The sequence below is a fragment of the Sceloporus occidentalis genome, unplaced genomic scaffold (assembly GCF_023333645.1).
Source record: "Sceloporus occidentalis isolate IW3139 unplaced genomic scaffold, rSceOcc1.0.p SCAF_4, whole genome shotgun sequence".
NCBI lineage: Eukaryota > Metazoa > Chordata > Lepidosauria > Squamata > Phrynosomatidae > Sceloporus > Sceloporus occidentalis.
Window position 1 is genome coordinate 135,177,482 of NW_028316984.1, and position 16,603 is coordinate 135,194,084.

A 16,603-nucleotide genomic window follows, 5' to 3' on the forward strand; every position below is an offset into this window, starting at 1 on the left:
CGCTCCTCCCATCCATCTAACACGATTCAAAGGCTGTCGTTCCTATTTAAATACTCCGGTTCCTAACTCGAATCAAGGGAAAAACGTAGGTCGGACCCTAGTGTTTTTTTAACACGCGTTAAATGAGGAAAATTCGATTTAAATTTTTATCCCGCTCTACGATTCGATTTGTAGTGGGGACGATTGCGGGTTGCTCTAGAACCGTTCTAGGTTTAAATCGGATCCTAATAGGAACGCCACTCCTTGGATTCAATTCAGAACGTGGGGTTTCACCTAGTGGGAACAACCCCCAAAACTACAGTTTCTTCCTTACCCCTGCTTCCCCCTCTAAGCAAGGAAAGAAAACCCCTTCCTTCCAGTAATGCCAAGACTGCAGTTGCTCTGTTCTTGCTTCCCATTCCCCCAGTCTGGGCGGTACACTCATCCCTCCATATTTGCGGCTTTGATTATTCAGATTTGATTAATATATTCTCTCTAAGAATATCTAGGCCCTCCAGTGCAACTCTGTGATCCACTTTAACTAAAAGTTGCACTGAAAGACCTAGTTTCTTAGAAATACTCTACTAGGCATTTATAGCTCCTCCAGTGCAGTTCTATGGTTAGTGTCTGTTGGATGTTGACTACAGAGTTGCATTGGAGGACCCAGAGATTCCTAGCGAGGTGTCCTCTCAAGTAAAAACAAGGTGTTTTGTTATTTGCAGTTTTTCCATATTCACAGGGGTCTTGTGCCCTTAACCCTAGCAAATAGGGAGGGACAAGTGTAATAGAAAATGTCCCGTCACCTTTTCTGCTAAAAATTCTACATCAAAACACCAAACAGCCTCACTTTCTGGTTTCAGTCTCATCACTTCCTTGTCCCCTCTCTCATTTCAGTCAACCACAAGAATGCTTGGAGAAACCATTATTTATTTATTTCTGGAGACACACTGTAAATCTGAAGTACTGCAAATTGCAGCAACACGAATTGAGACTTGTCTGTGTGGTTCAACTGCTGTCTTAAGCACATCCTCTTCTCTTCCATGCCAAGTTCTACTCTCATTATTTAAGCTTGGTTCTTTTTTCTTTTTTTTTAAGAATTTTAAGATGTTCACACTATTGATTTTTTTGCAAATGTGAAGAACAGAGTGCCCCATGTTTTAGAGATCCTTCTATAAATATTCATTGACATACAACATAAAAAGCCAACAGTGGTATAAATAAACCAGGTCTGCTTAGAAGCTGAACTCTTCACTGGAGAAAATGTTTCCTAAATAGAACCCTCATTACTTTTAACTATGATGCAAAAAGACGTCTAGTGCAGTAAATTGAAATTCAGCTTCAACACCCCAGCACAGGAAGAAGGAACAAGAATCCAGTTCCACCTTAATTTTTAATGCAAAAAGGCTAAGATCAATAGATCGATATAGAAAGATCAATCAGCAAGTCAATGAATACATTGTAGACACCTATTTTCTCCCATATGTACCAAAGCCCTCTTGATTTGCTACTTTGGCTGTAGGAAATCAGTGTATAGGTAGTTGACCCATTTGTGGCAGCTACTCTTCTGGACTTCCTTTGAGTCCAGGCTTGCTTCCCGACCTGCAGGAGCCATGCCATGCAGTTTAGGTGATTAGCAAAGAAAAATACAAATGGGGATAGCTTCCAAGCTAAGCTGCCCAACTTCTTGGCAGATCTGTATTACATCTGTAGCCTGGTGACAATTCCATATACAGGGTCTTGGGGGGGGGGGGGGGAATTAACATATGGAGGGTATTTAGTGAAGATACAGAGCTTTTCAGGTTTCTCACCATCGTAAGATCCTGTAGTGCCAAAAGTAGTGCCTGTATCAAGTGACAGCATCAGTTAATGCAATGATGATTAAAAAACTGGATTATGTAGTGGGTGAAAGAAGCTATCTCTCTGATATATTGCACTTGTATTGAAGTCTCATCACAAGCAGCATCCATCACAGAAAGGGCTGATTTGGTCCAGTCCCATCTTTCTCTTTAAAATGTTCTAACAGATAACAGCACAATCTAGTGCATGTTTACTTGGAAGGAAATCCCTGGTCCATTGAGGTTTACTCTCTAGAGTGTTTAGGATTGCAGCCAGACGCTGTACTTCAAGAGAAGTAGTGGTTTGATTCCCAGTTATTGACTCAGCTGGAGAAGCCAGTTATTGCTGGTTTAGCATCAGGCCCCTTTCCCACAATTAGGAAGAGCTGTACAAGTTATAACTACAGTGCGCCTGCCCCATCTGCGAGCTTGCCATCCGCAGTCTTAACCTTATGTGGACGGCAAGTTTCAGATGTTACAATGCCGCGCACAGGAGGGTGTGACCACTGAAACAAACGGGACTTGCGATCCTGTATTTTTTTCCATATGTGGGAGGATGGGGGGTCTGGAATGGATCCCGTGCACACAAAGAACCCACTGTACTAGATTGCACAAAATGATTCAAATGGAAAGCCTGCCCCTTCTGGACCAGTAGGAGAATATAAACAGCATATTGGTAAGTAAGTAGGATTGTGTCCTTGATTGAACTTATGACATACTGCAAAATAGCAACCCAAACTCTTGCTGAAATTTCACTCCAAATAAACTGCATTATGCAGCTGGTAGGCGGACTACAACTGATGGACACAGGAGCTCCACCATTAGGTATTGGGCCTTTTGGCTTAAAAATAGCAATCAAGGCAAACCAAAATTACACTTGGACCTGAAACAGACGGGCAGATGGTGGCAAGTTCTGGCTGCCCCGAGGGCGTAGTGTTTAGGTGATGCACACCCCTGGAAGCTACGCCAGGATGGCCTAAGGTGGCCCAAAACCAGCTCAAAAAGAGTGGATCTTTCCCACTCCTTTCCGTGGTCCATTTGTGACCCCACTAAGAGGCACACTCGGGTCGTGGCATGTGTTTGCCATGGCCCCGGGGCAATCGGGACAGGAGCAGGTTCTGGCTGCTCCTTCCTGCCCGTCTGTTTCACCCCTTAGTCACTGAAAGAATCCCCTCTTGTTCCTGGGGGAAATGCTGTTTCCTCTTGCTGCCCCAGAAGGGGCTGGAGCAATTGTCAAGGCTGTTCCTCTCCTTCGTCGGAAATATGACGGTAGCCAGGAGGTTGTGACTTCACACGGAAGAGTACTGTCAGGAGCAGGATAATAAGCAGGAAAAGAATAGATCCACAGACAGCCAAACCCACGATAAGTTCTGCAAACAGAGAAATGTATAATAAGTTTGGCTATGACATTCAAATTCTCATATGTTCTTTGGTTCATCCAGCACAGCAGCACCCACTCACCAGTATCTTTCATAGTGTTTGCTATCTGACATTCCTGTTTCCAGTCCTGTGGAATAACAGGGTCTGTGAGATGCAGGAATTTTGGCAGGGGGCAGCGCTGTTCACATCCAGGTAGCAGCAGTGGGTAAGGCTTTTTTCCACTCTCATTCCGAAAGAACATCTCCACTGAATAGTTTCTAGGAACAAAGGAGAAGCATGAAAGGAATGATTAATAATTTGTCATCTGTTTTCCATTATGTTTTCTGTCCAGCTTTTTCTAACTAAGTAATGCTAGCAATTAAGAGATGGTTAGTTACACGCCTTTATTTGAGAGCAAGGGAAAAGACTGCCTTTAAACTGGAAGGTACTTATTGATTTTTCTTTAGGATAAAGCTGTTGGTATGTTTTCATATTTATCAGAGAGTCCACTCATGTTAACTATATCAAAGTTCTGTTGCCACTGTTACCTTCCATTCAGCCCCAAAATAATTGGAAATGATGGAAAGCAACTTTACTTGTGTCTGTAACTCCTACAGCGAAAGGCAAAGAAAGCCTAATTACTGTTTCATCCTAAGACTACAACCCATACTTTTAACACAAAATGTGAAAATCTGAGCAAAACTGAAGATACAGAAGGCTGAGAAATCAGTTGTATATGATGGTTTATGCAAGTATTTCATCTGATCCTCTTAACAAAGCTCTCACCCATCATCTTCTTGGTATAGCTCAAATATATGACATGAAGCATATGGTGCTTGCTTCCCATTGTAAACATCTAGCGCCATCTGTAGTGCCACAAGAGTGGTGTCATGCTGAGAAAAGAAGAAAAGTGTGGTTCATTCCCCTCTGCATGCATGGAAAGAGATCTAAAACAACTCTGAAAGAGAAAAACTGGCAGAGACTCCTGAAGTAGAAAAGAAAAAGCAGGTTCCAGAGCCATGGTAGAACAATTAACATCCAATTTCAGTTGTGAAAAGAGAAATAAACTGGGAAGAACATTTGAAAATATGAATTGACAGAACTGTCTGGTGCTAAGGGGACTTCTGTTTCCTGCATATAACATATGCAAGTGCAGAAACTATGGGATCAAGCAGACAAGGCAAAAGGAGTGGCCAGGGGCCGCCCCCACCCCAATCACTGTGGGACTGCAATGACTGGATGCTGTGGTCCTAAGGCTGGCCGCTGCAGGAGCAGTTTTTTTGCCACTCCTTTTTTGGCTGGGTTCAGGCCTCTTAGGTGGCCTCAGCACAGCTCCTGGGCGGTTTGGAGGCATACATCATTTGAACACCATGCCCCCAAAGCACCCGGAAGGTGCTTTACTTTGCCTGTCTGTTTTGGGCCTATGTGTGTTTATGTACAGAATGCAAAGGGTAGGCAATGTTTTATTGCAAAGAAATGGAAGTGCTGGTTTGCATATTCTTTGTTTTATATATAATAGGAGAGAAACTATGTACAACATTTGCCTAATCAGCTGGGGAAAGATAGAGGAGAGGGGAAGGTGAGATCAGGAAGAAGTTAAATACAGATCCCACAGACAAACTTACTGCTGAGTACATAAGCATTTTCAAGTGGGAGGGTGCAGAGGCATTCATAGCTAGAGTCAGGTTTTTTCTTATTTGAGCCAGAAGGACTCCTGCAGAAAGAGAGGAAGTTATTAGATTTCAATTCTTTAGATATTCCCCCAATTATTCTTGAAGCTACTTCCCTTTCTCCTTCACTTACCACCCTGAAGACGAGCTTTCTCCACCCGCCTGTGAATCCCAAAAAGGAAATCAAAGCTAAAGTCCTTCAACTGCTTCAGCTGAGTCATCACATTAGGAGTAACCCAAGCTGGCAGATGCATTTTGTGTGTTCTCTGTGAAAATAAAACAAGGGAAAAGTCACTGGCACCCTGTGCAACAAATAATGTGAATATAGACATGTATGTGTAAATACATACATGTGTAAATTCAATGTGGTGGAACTATTTAGTCTAGAATCTCACAAGCTTGCTGCACCGTACACGGTAAACCTTTGCCTTGTGAGCTTCCATTTCTTAACCAGGACCATGGCTGCACTTATAAAGCTGTGCTGTGATGAACACATCAAAACTGTTACAAAAGACAATCAACACTTGCAATGGAAGCTATGAAGGAATCAGAAGAAGTTCCTGAAGGGTAAAGATAGGTCATTTAATACTATAATCAGTTTCATCCATGCACAGTGCTTTGTATTCCTGTCTATGAATGTGAAAGCTGAACAGTGAAGAAAGGTGTCAAAACAAACAAACATCAATTCATTTGAAATGTGATTCTGGAGGAAAATTCTATGGATATACCATGGATTGCCAAAGCAAAGCAAAGCAAATGCACTGAGAGCAAATTAAGCCTGAATTCTCCCTAGACGTCAAAATGAGTAAACTGGGGCTATTGTACTTTGGACATATCCTGATTCACTGGAAAAAGTTATATTGCTAGGGAAAGCTGAAGGCAGAAGGAAAAGAACAGGACCACATTCAGCTGGAATGACTCAATAAAGGAAGCTATGGCTCTGAGTCTGCAAGACCTCAACAGAGCTGTTAATAACAGGGCCATCTCTTGGAGGTTTCTTATTCACAGGGTCTCCATACGTAAAATTTGACTTGATAGCAAATAGCATAAAGTTCCACTGCATATGCAGCATGCCTCATCTTTTCCATCCACCCAAAATCTAAATGATAAAAACATGGAATAATATTTGCATGGACTTCTAGGTTTTCGGGTTTGAAGCTGTCTTTAACAATAATGTTGGTAACTCATACTGATAAAGTTTCAGGACTCATATCTGCTTTTTAGTTTGACATGGAAAATCTCTTGGTACCTCTCTGGCTTAACAATTAAATAGACGTAGGGAAAAGTCCTTCAATGTTATAGCTTTTGTGATGGGTGAAATGTCTTCTCATTTATCTTGGAATTCACTTACAGATGTTATAATAATAGAAAGAAACATTAGGGCTATTCTGGTTGCTTTCAGTTACATCATTTTTCAGTGTAGTTTGAAACTACAATTGAGCCATATGGGAGAGCCCTGTTTTCCAATCATGGCTCAATTAGGCTACAGCAATCTGGAAGATTATGAAAATTTTCTTGCTAATTTGTGGGTGGCAGGAAGGCAAAAGCTTGAAACTATTGGCTTGTTTGACCTAGCAGCATAGGGCTGATGATTCAATGGAAAATTAGTCTAGTAAGAGCTGTCAGCTGATGCAAAGGCAAGAGGGAAGTTCAAGGACAAACAACTTTAAGATTGTCAAGGGCTTATGATAGCCCTCATCAAGCTGGTGTCCTTTCTGATGTTTTGGGGCTACAGTTACCATCATCCCCAGCCAACAAGGCCAGTTATCTGGGATGATGGGGAGCTATATTGCAGAACATCTGTTGTGGAAGGCCAGGTTATACTTGCCTACCCTGCAAGGCCTGTTTTCAGCACCCCTTCCCACAACTTATTGCTCAGTGTGCATTTATTGACAGTTTTCTAAGCTTGTAATCTGGACAGTCAAAGAAGGATATATATAAGGAGGGATTGTTGTCATTCCTCGAAAATGCCTAAAGAGGAGAGGCACAACTGCAAATTCTTTAAATGACTGTTTTTGCTATTAGGCAAAATGATTGCCCCTAATGCCCATGAGTGGTGGCCATAGGTTGTTGCAGCCATAGAAAACTTACAAAAATGAATGCTTTAGTACAGGGGTAGGCAACCTGCGGCCCGCGGGCCGGATGCGGTCCGGCGAGGCCTTGGGACCGGCCCCAGCCCCGTCCTGCCGCCGATTGCCGCCAGGGCCTTTGGCCTCTCGCGCGCAGGGGCAAGGGGGACAATTGTCTATAGACTCCTCAGAAGCATGCATTTATATTAACATTTTTTAAAAAATCAGCAAATTTTTTCGCGTGTCCTCCATTTTTTATTTAAAAAGTGCCCTCCATTTGAAAATGTTGTCCTACATTTGTCCCAGTTTATTTATTTATTTAATTTTTTTAAAAAAGTATTTAATTATTTATTTTTTAGCTTCGGCCCCCCAGTTGTCTGAGGGACAGCAACCCGGCCCCCAGCTCAAAAAGGTTGCCTACCCCTGCTTTAGTATATGTTCTGCCGAAGAGAACACTAAAACCGAATGCTTTAAAAGAAATGGAAAATGCAGAAGAAAAGCCCAAGGGAATAACCTACATCGGCCAGCACTGCCACCTACCTTTTTGAAAAATGTGATGCTAGAAAAGGCCTGTTACGATAGTGACATTTTACTGGAAGAAAGGTACCAATTTTGCAGGATCTGAGAAAGACTGCCATGCATCTATTTGCACACATAGATGCAAACCTCTTTCCATGAGGTATTCCCACCTATAAGGTAGGAGGAAGGTACAGGTTTAGCCCTAACTGCAATTGTATTCACCAATGGACTGCTTTATCCCACAGGAAGGGAAACCATTTACTCATATGAGAGAAACTTAGGGATACTCCTAAGAGTCTATTCAGGTAAAGTCAGAAACTGGCTATCATAGAAAGTCAAGTCTGTTCCCATCATATTCGAACCCTGGATTCTATTCTATTCTATTCAGTTTTGTTTTGTTATGCAAGAGAGTGATATACTTTGAACAAGATATTTATGCATTTATTTTGATCCAAAATACCTCTTCCCTGAACAGATAGTCTTTCATTTGCAGAAAAACTTTCAGTTCATTGCTAGAAAGTGAGGTTTGTTCACTACAGAAACACTGTTTTGTAGGGTTCCCTAAGCCTTTACAGCAGATTCAGACCCTGCATTAAAAAGGGCAGATTAGGAAAAGGCACCCCCACCTTTGCTTCTATCATGAGTAGAGCTCCACCTGTGGGAATTCAGGACCCAAGCTATAGATTCGATATCTTCCTCAGGTAGATATCAAATACATTGTATAAAATAGTTGAGCAATGCTAGAAAGCACTTCAGCTCAAGACAGGCTTTGAAAATGCTCCATAACAACCTTGCAATAGTCATTTTAAGAGGCCCTTTAAGACTAGAGAAAATCGCAGGCAGTTACAGGCAATGATGTGCCTGTGTTTTTCTTAAGGAAATGAGCAGGGGTCAGGCCACTCACCTCACAGAAAAGTGTGTCATATACACTCCAGACAGATTCAAGGGAAACATCCTGGATTCCTGTCATATTTGCCACCATTTCCAAGAAGTGCTACAGGAGAAAGAAATAGAATCATTCAATTTTTTGTGACCCCTGAAGATTGTTTTTTAAAAACGAGTAAGCTTAATGGAGCCCCTCATACCATGTTTTCAGTGGTTTTATTCACATATTCTGCTGTGTGCCGGGTTTCATTTTGCAGTTGTTCATAGCGAGGACAGTGAGATAAAGGAAACTTCAGGAGCTGGACAGAGGCAAAACAGATGGGTCTGAACACAAATTCATCCATATAATCAATACCAGGGGTAGGCAACCTTTTTGAGCCGGGGGCCAGGTTGCTGTCCCTCAGACAACTGGGGGGCCGAAGCCAAAAAATAAATAATTAAATAATTTTAAAATAAATAAATAAATAAACCGGGACAAATGTGGGACAAAATTTTCAAATGGAGGACATTTTTTTTTTAAAAAAAATGGAGGACACGCAAAAAAATTTGCTGATTAATTTTTTTTTAAAATATAAATGCATGTTTCGGAGGATTCTATAGACAATTGCCCCCCTTGCCCGCCGCTTGCCCCCCCTTGCCCGCCTCCTCCTGATAGACCAAAGGCCCCACGCCCTCATGCAAGAGGCCAACGACTCCGGTGGCAATCGGCGGCAGGACCGGGCTGGGGCCGGTCCCAAGGCCTTGCCGGGCCACATCCGGCCCGCAGGCCGCAGGTTGCCTACCCCTGATCAATACTAACTTTGGAGCATCTTTTTTTTATTTAGGGGCTACTTTCCCTAAGGAGTTATTTCTATCTGAGGATGGATCTATGTATTGGGTTTCATGAACTGTATCTTGCTCCAAAATAAGACATCTCTAGGGCACCAATGGTTAATGTATAGCCCTCCAGCTACAATTCAGACTGCAGTACCCATCCTTCAGTCCTCCCTATGCTGACTACATCTAATAGTTGCAGTCAAACAATATCTGGAAAGACACCCCCCACCCCCCAAAATCAGGATGATGAAGCAGAATTGCACAGTTTGGTACAGATGGAAAGAATGCAAGGGAAATATTTCTTGAGTCAAGCAGACCATTATTCTTGGTCTGAAAGTAACTCACCCGCTCCATAGAATCGGGTACTGTGTGAACAGGAATGGGCTGCCAAGAAACATTAGGTCTGAAAATCTGCTGCCCTTCTGGAGGGTACAGTCCTGCCAGATTAGCCTCAGCACTCATCAGGGTCCGATCAAAATCCGTGCTGCGTATGAAGATCTGTCAGAGTAGAGAAACAAATGCAAGGAGCATGTGTCATTACAGTCACTAATGTTCTCAGCTTTTTCCAGGATCAAGAAGTGGGTCTGGTTCTACTCTAGACAAGATATGCACTGGATAAACCCACAATAACCTGATTCGAGCAAGCAGTTTCATGAGAATCTGTTGTTTTGTAGAAAGTTGAGAATTAAAATGGGAACTCTATTACATACAACTCTCTTGTTACAACAGCACCACTGGCTACTGGTGTATTTCGCAATTAAAAATGCTGGTCATTTCCTATAAAGCTCAATATGGTATGGGTCCCAATGAGCCAGACCATGTTTAGACCATCTTATAAGAAGGCTCTTCTCTCTATCCCTTTGCTGGCACCCTCTTTGCTATCTACATGAACATTTTTATTGTTCTTTTTGTTTTGACAGAACTAAGAAGTGGTTGCTCATAAAGAAAGGACCTTTAAGAATATGCTGTATTGCCTCCATTTTTCTTCTTCCCTTTTTAATGGTGATGATTTTAAATTGCTTTGAATTCTATTGATACTTTACTTATATTTTAACTCATGATATGAACTTTTATCCGTATCTGTTTTAATTTTTAATCTATATCTGTTTTAACTGGGAAATACAGCTCTGAAATACAGGAATGTTGTTAAAGGCTTAAAGTAGTAGTAGTGAGTGAGGTAGACAACATGATGTCTCAGTTATTAGACATGGAATCTGAACTAGACAGTGGTAAAACTAGAAGGTAATTGTAGCTGAGCCAGAATGTGAGAGGGCACAAACTTCATGGGAAAGCACATGCCATCCAGCCCCATCCTCAATACTCCCACATATGATATCCCTTAATATTCTCATGTCCAAAAGTCTGAAGAATATTCAGATGAATTTCCAGGGATATTGGGGTGAGGTTGGTACATATATTCCTGGCCATTTTGCATCTACATATGTTCAGGCTGAATGCCTAAAAGAAGCAATAGACATGAGTTAGGATTGGTATCTCGCCTTATCTTCAAGGGTATGGGCAAATGATCACTACGCACACTTGAGAGTGCTGTTGCAGCAACTCTGGAAAAGGAAGGCACCTTTTAAAAACATACAATTTTTGTATGTTTTTGGTGTAGTATAGCCATGTTCCAAGGGGATTAAAATGAGACCACTGTTTATTTTCATGCTATTTATTTAAATATATGCAAATTTTAAACAGGTCATTGACTGGTATTAAGAGTGAGTTAAAAGAAAAACAGGCAGAAGAAAGTTAACAATCCAGTTGGACTGGGTCTTCTTCTTTTTTTAATCCTGTGGTAAATCAACCTTGTCATCATAAATCTCTAATTTCCAACACAGCCTTTGAGAAGGGCAGAGTGCTGTTATCTTTTGCTTAATTCACTTCATTGAGCCTGATTTATTATCTGTCTTCATTGCTGAAGCAATGGAAAATTACTGGCCAAATCACCTGAGAGCTCTTGATCTTTTCCTGTGAGGAAGATTAAAAAGATATGTTCAGATGGGGTCCCTTCCTTTCTCCTTTGCAGCAGCAGCAAATAATCTGATCTATTGTTGTTTTTGTTGTGTACCTTCAGGTCAATAGTGACTCCAAGGGAAACCTATTGGGAGTTTTCTTGGCAAGTTTCTTCAGAGGGGATTTGCCATTGCCATCCTCTGAGGCTGTGTGTATGTGACTTGCCCAGGATCACACAATAGGTTTCATGGCTGAGCAAGGATTCGAACTATGTTCTCTAGGATCATACTCCAACGTTCAAGCCACTACATCACACTGGCTCTCAATCTGATCTACACTCCAGAAAAAAAAGTTTTACAGTATTTACCCTTCCCTTTGATTGCTTGCAGTGGTTTCATGTTACCAAATAATGTTCATTCAGATCCAGATATGCTCTTCTTTTGGCTCTCTTTTACGTCATTCTCTTGCCCCAGTTAGCAAGTGTTTGTTGTTCCTCTGCTATTTTAACTGACATAAGGACTTGGCAAATAGTTTTAATGAAATTATGCATTACCTTTTGTAATCTTCCTCGGCACAATATAGTTAGGAAAAGGATGAGAACATGCAGATTTGCAAAAAGGAACAGGAGAAAAAGCATGCTGATAACACCGCTAATAATTTAGGATGATACACTAACCTCTTGTCTATTGTACGAGGCATTGAGAAATCCATTGTAACGCCTTCGAAGGGCTTGGCCCAAGTCCCACTGTTGCCGCATCCCTTCCTATGTATGTCAACAGCAACAGATTAACATAACAACCAAGCAGGTTTTATTGCCATCTTGTAAAAAAACAACACAGGACTTACAGTAAAAGCAACAGTTACAAATTCAAGCGGTGTTAGTCTGTAGAATCAGTATGTAGAGAGCTCCTGTAGCACCTTTGAGACTAATTGAAAGAAAGAAGTTGGCAGCATGAGCATCCAAATGCATCTGAGGAAGTCGACAAAAGTTCAAGCTGCCAATTTCTTTCTTTCAGTTAGTCTCAAAGGTACTACAAGATCTCTCCAGCAAGTTACAGTTTTAATACTGTTGATGCAGGAAATGTTAACAAAAAACATCCTTGACATGGATGAAGCAGGTGGACCCTGACCTCTCTATCTGTCTGTCCATCTACTACATGTTTATTTCACTTTTAAAATAAATCAAATGCAATATAGATGTGGAATACACAACCACTTGCTCTAATATGAAAAGACGGTGGCTTCCTGGGAGAGTAACAAGAAAAGAAATGGAGTACCAACAATAGCTCTTCTCAAAGATCACCAACAAAAGAGGACGCCTCAGACTGGCTCTCCGTGGAGAATATGAAACAAACACCTTGTCTGATGCTTCTTCTTCAAAGTAATTTTTCTAAGCTCTGTACCAGAACATTGCTGCTCTGGAGCTCTTGAGTTCTTCATGGGATACCCACCTGAGACAGCTGTCCAAATCCCTGGGGCCAGGCATTTTCCTGATAAGGGTCTCGGGGATATGTCTTCACTGGGGAGCGATCTCCATGACGATACAGCTGAAAACCAGAACAATGTGCCATCACCAAAGGGGTCTAAATACTCCATTTGGCCCTTTTATCTCATCCCTGTATGTTTTGTCAATTCCTACCCAGTTTGGTGATGGAAACCCTTTGGGAGACCTTGAGCAAGTCACACTCTTGCAGCCTCAGGGCGAGGCAATGGCCAACCTCCTCTGAACAAATCTTGCCAAGAAAACTCCATGATACGATTTGCCTTTTGTTGTTGTTGCATGCCTTCAAGTCGTTTCCAATTTATGGCAATCTCAAGGTGAAACTATCATAGGGTTCTCTTGACAGGTTTCTTCAAAGTGGTGTGTGTGTGTGTGTGTGTGTGTGTGTGTGTGTGTGTGTGCACGCGTGCCATTGCCATCCTCTGAGGCTGAGAGCATGTGACTTACCCATGGTCACCCAGTGGGCTTAATGGCTGAGATGGAATTGAACCCTGCTCTCCAGAGTCACATTTCAACACTCCAACCACTATGTTACACTGGCTCCCAAGTTCTCCATATTAGTCTCATTTGATTGTTTATGTTGTGTTTGTGGGAGAGTCTTCTCTTTCTGGCTAGAGGAAGAAAAGGCAGCCTTGGAAACATCCAGATTCTGCATTGTTGTGATGTGTGTTCAAGTCATTTCTGACTTATGACGACCCTAAAGTGAACCTATCATGGGATTATCTTGGCAAGATTCGTTCAGAGGGGGTTTAACATTGCCTTCTCTTGAAGCTGAGAGCGTATGACTTGCTCAAGGTCACCCAGTGGGTTTCATGGCCAAGCTGGGACTCAAACCTTGGTCTCCAGAGTCATAGTCCAACACTCGAACCACTATGCTACAGGTAGCCGTAAGTTGGACTTTGTACACGTGTACTTGGCTTCTTCCTCCATTGATGACTGGAGTCTGTAATTTTCCTCCACTTGCCCTGAGGTTAGGAAAGTGTGTTGCTAAGAGCTGGCAGCACTGCTATGCACAATAAAGGATGCAAAAATCTTGGCTGATGTCTGGAATAAATGGTCTGTTTAAACGTTACAAGCCAGCTGGAGCATAAGAAACCTGTTCGCTTTTAAGGTCCTGCTACACTCTTGTCATTTCTCCTTGGCTCATCTCTGATTCCTGTTATATACTCAGGATAACCATTATAATGACCAGCCAAACCCTCTGGTGTTTTGGTATTTTTGACAGGACAGAAAGTGTGGCCACACTCTCAGCTCAGTTCATCCCAGCAACCCACAAAGGGAAGGGAAACAGAAAGGCTTCACCCAAATGCACCCAGGACATCTCAAAAGAGAAAGTGAATGCAAAGAATGGTTTCTGCCAGATTTTGAGGGGGGATGACCCTTTTTAAAATGTTTTTTACATGGCAGACTACACTACAGAAATAATTCAGTTTGACACCGCTTTAACTAACATGACTCAGTGCTATGGAATCCTGGGAAATGTATCTTGTGGCACCAGAGCTCTCTGACACAGAAGGCTGGCCTCACAAAACCAGATGATGTCAAAGCTGGCTAAAATAGCATGTTGTCAATTTTGAGATTAAGGCTTCATCTTCACTGCAGAAATAATCCAGTTTGACACCACTTTAACTGCCTTTGGAATTCTGGGAACTGCGGTTTTGTGAGACACTTAGCCTTCTCTGCCAAAGAACTCTGGTGCCACAACAAACTACAATTCCCAAGATTCCACAGCACTGATCCATGGTAGCTAACGTGGTGTCAAACCGGATTATTCCTGCAGTGTGGATGCAGCCTAATACAAGATTTTTGTTTCTTCTCCCCCTCTATGTTTGTTTTTTGTACGCAGTAGGGTGATCAGACTTGAGTCCTCTTTTCCCAGGATCTGTCCTCCATTCCAACCCTCTATCCAGGAGGAATTCAAAAGGGTCCTCCATTTTGAGCATGATTAAGAAGATCAATTTATAGTAATGTTTTTTGTGGTGCCTTGTCCTCCTTTGCAATAAGTACATCTGGTCCCCTGTGGTTACAGTGTGTCCAGAGGTCCTCCTTTTCCCAGGACAGGTCCTCCATCCCAACCTTCTGCCCAGGAGGAAATTCCCAAAAGTCTTCTATGTAGAAGCATCAGGTTATATTTCTATAGGGAGTGTTTCTAGCTTTGTCTTTGATCAGGTCCTCCATTTTCCTTGAGTGCCCTCCATTTCGTGGTGCCTTGCCCTCCTTTGCAATGAGGACACCTGGTCACCCTGTGGTCACAGAGGTCCGCCTTTTTCCCAGGACAAGTCCTTCATCCCAACATTCAGTCTAGGTCCAAAAAAGTCTTCCATGTAGAGCATGTTTGTGGATGCACGAACTGACCTTTATAAGAGTGTTCCTAGCTTGGTCTTTGTGTCCTCCATTTCCCTGGGTTGTCCTACACCTTGTGGTGCTGGGTCCTCCTTGGCTGTGTGGGGACACCCCTGCCTGTCCTGAGATGTTCCTGGAAGCCCCCCAAAACAAGCCCATGGCCCCTGCTGGGCCCCCCTTTTTCCTTCCCCTACTAAAGCCTGCCCAGACTCCCAAAGAAAGAGAGACTCACCAGGGTCACAAAGCGGAGGTTGCGTCCCTGGGCGAGTGGCAGGGCCAGGAGCCCCAGAAGAAGACCCATCAGAAGAAGGAGAGGAGGAGGAGGAGAAGCAGGAGGAAGAGGGGGGCTTCTCCGGCAGCACTGCTTGGGGCAGCCCCTCTCCTCCATGGTCTCTCTTCTTCCTGCGCCTCCCTCCAGAGACGTTCCTGGTTGCAGAGCCCTGCTTTGCAAACAGTGAGCATGCTCCATGCACCCGGGCATGCTCAGTAGTAGCCACAGCTGACGAGGCAAAGGCGCCCCCCTCCTCGCCCTTTGGCCTGTTCCCTGGGATTTGGAGCAAGAGGGCATCAAGGTTTCTGCACCCTCCCTGCCACACAGTTGTGCCCCCCACCAAATGGTTGCAACAGCAAAGCCACTAAGCAGGAACAGGGAAATGTGTGCAAATTTGCTAAATTGCACCAGAGGAAATGCTATTAATGCACCCCCAGCAGGTGGCTGAGAAGCTGCATCTTCCCCTGCTGCAACTATGGCTGCATCCACACTGCAGAAGTCATCCCCTTGAAGAATTGCCATGGCTCAAGCCTCTGCTCTGGTGCCACAGCCAAATAATAATAATAATAATAATAATTTTTTTATTTATATCCCGCCTCTCCAGAAGGATCTAGGCGGGTTACAATAAAAATACAGAAGTGAAATACACAATACGTACATACCGTAGATACTTGACTACAAGTCGACCTCATGTATAAGTCGAGGGCAAGTTTTTGGGCCGAAATTATAAATTTTGTTATGACTCGTGACTAAGTCAAGGGCAAAACGTAGGGGCATCTAGCAAAGGATCTAAAGGACGAAGCAGAGGAAAATAGTGCCAAAGAACTTACAAAACTCCAGCAGATATAACTCTTTGTGCTTACTCTTAACGTTGGATGGATGAAAGACTAGAGGGGAAGGGGTCAGTGCTTCTCATATTATACTTTTGCTTTTCACCAGGGGATAGTTCCTTCTTTTAAATAAGAGTTAAAATGCAGTACTTACATTGACCTGTGGATAAGTCAACTCAGTTTTTTTGGGTCAATTTTTGACCTAAATTTCTAGACTTATACATGAGTAAGTACAGCAACTAAAATTACATAGCCCCCTTATCTCCTAACTTTAGATTAAAAAGATAACCTTCTGAAATGCAGCTTAAAATTGATTAAAATAAAAATATTTGAAGCAAGGCACCTTGGGGCAGATCAAAAGGCAACCCATATCAGTGTGATGGTCAGTCAGAGAAGGCCTGCCGGAAGAGATCCATCTTGACCGCCTTTTTAAAGGCATCAAGAGAGGTAATGTGTCGGAGCTCTTCCAGTAGGTCATTCCATAATTTAGGAGTGGCAGATGAGAAGGCCCTCTGGGTAACCACAGCCAACCTGGTCTTCCTTGGCTGCAGTAAATTCTTCCCAGAGGAC

General features: G+C 42.8%; 1 protein-coding gene across 2 annotated transcripts; it reads right to left on the bottom strand.

Moving 5' to 3' along the window:
- Nucleotides 1-1,350: 1,350 nt before the first annotated feature.
- ACP2 (acid phosphatase 2, lysosomal) lies at nucleotides 1,351-15,369 on the bottom strand. 2 transcript variants are annotated; one of them, XM_089521593.1, is made up of 11 exons: nucleotides 15,165-15,369; nucleotides 12,540-12,635; nucleotides 11,765-11,851; nucleotides 9,478-9,630; nucleotides 8,517-8,615; nucleotides 8,336-8,425; nucleotides 4,977-5,109; nucleotides 4,799-4,887; nucleotides 3,960-4,066; nucleotides 3,276-3,451; nucleotides 1,351-3,184 (listed from the first exon to the last, which is right to left on the bottom strand). In XM_089521593.1, the coding sequence occupies exons 1-11, from the start codon at nucleotides 15,318-15,320 to the stop codon at nucleotides 3,048-3,050; spliced, it is 1,323 nt and encodes a 440-aa protein (XP_089377719.1). In that variant the 5' UTR covers nucleotides 15,321-15,369; the 3' UTR covers nucleotides 1,351-3,047. The 2 variants fall into 2 exon arrangements, with proteins under 2 accessions (XP_089377719.1, XP_089377720.1); XM_089521594.1 differs by lacking the exons at nucleotides 8,336-8,425; nucleotides 8,517-8,615.
- Between the last annotated feature and the right edge of the window lie 1,234 nt (nucleotides 15,370-16,603).

What these genes read in the sequence shown, in the direction of transcription:
- ACP2 (XM_089521593.1), bottom strand. Translation starts at nt 15,320, where the DNA reads ATGGAGGAGAGGGGCTGCCCCAAGCAGTGCTGCCGGAGAAGCCCCCCT. An exon ending in GAAAGCTCGTCTTCAGGGTG is followed by an intron (nt 4,888 to 4,976) that starts GTAAGTGAAGGA and finishes CTCTTTCTGCAG; the next exon opens with GAGTCCTTCTGGCTCAAATA. An exon ending in CTATACCAAGAAGATGATGG is followed by an intron (nt 3,452 to 3,959) that starts GTGAGAGCTTTG and finishes CTTTGTTCCTAG; the next exon opens with AAACTATTCAGTGGAGATGT.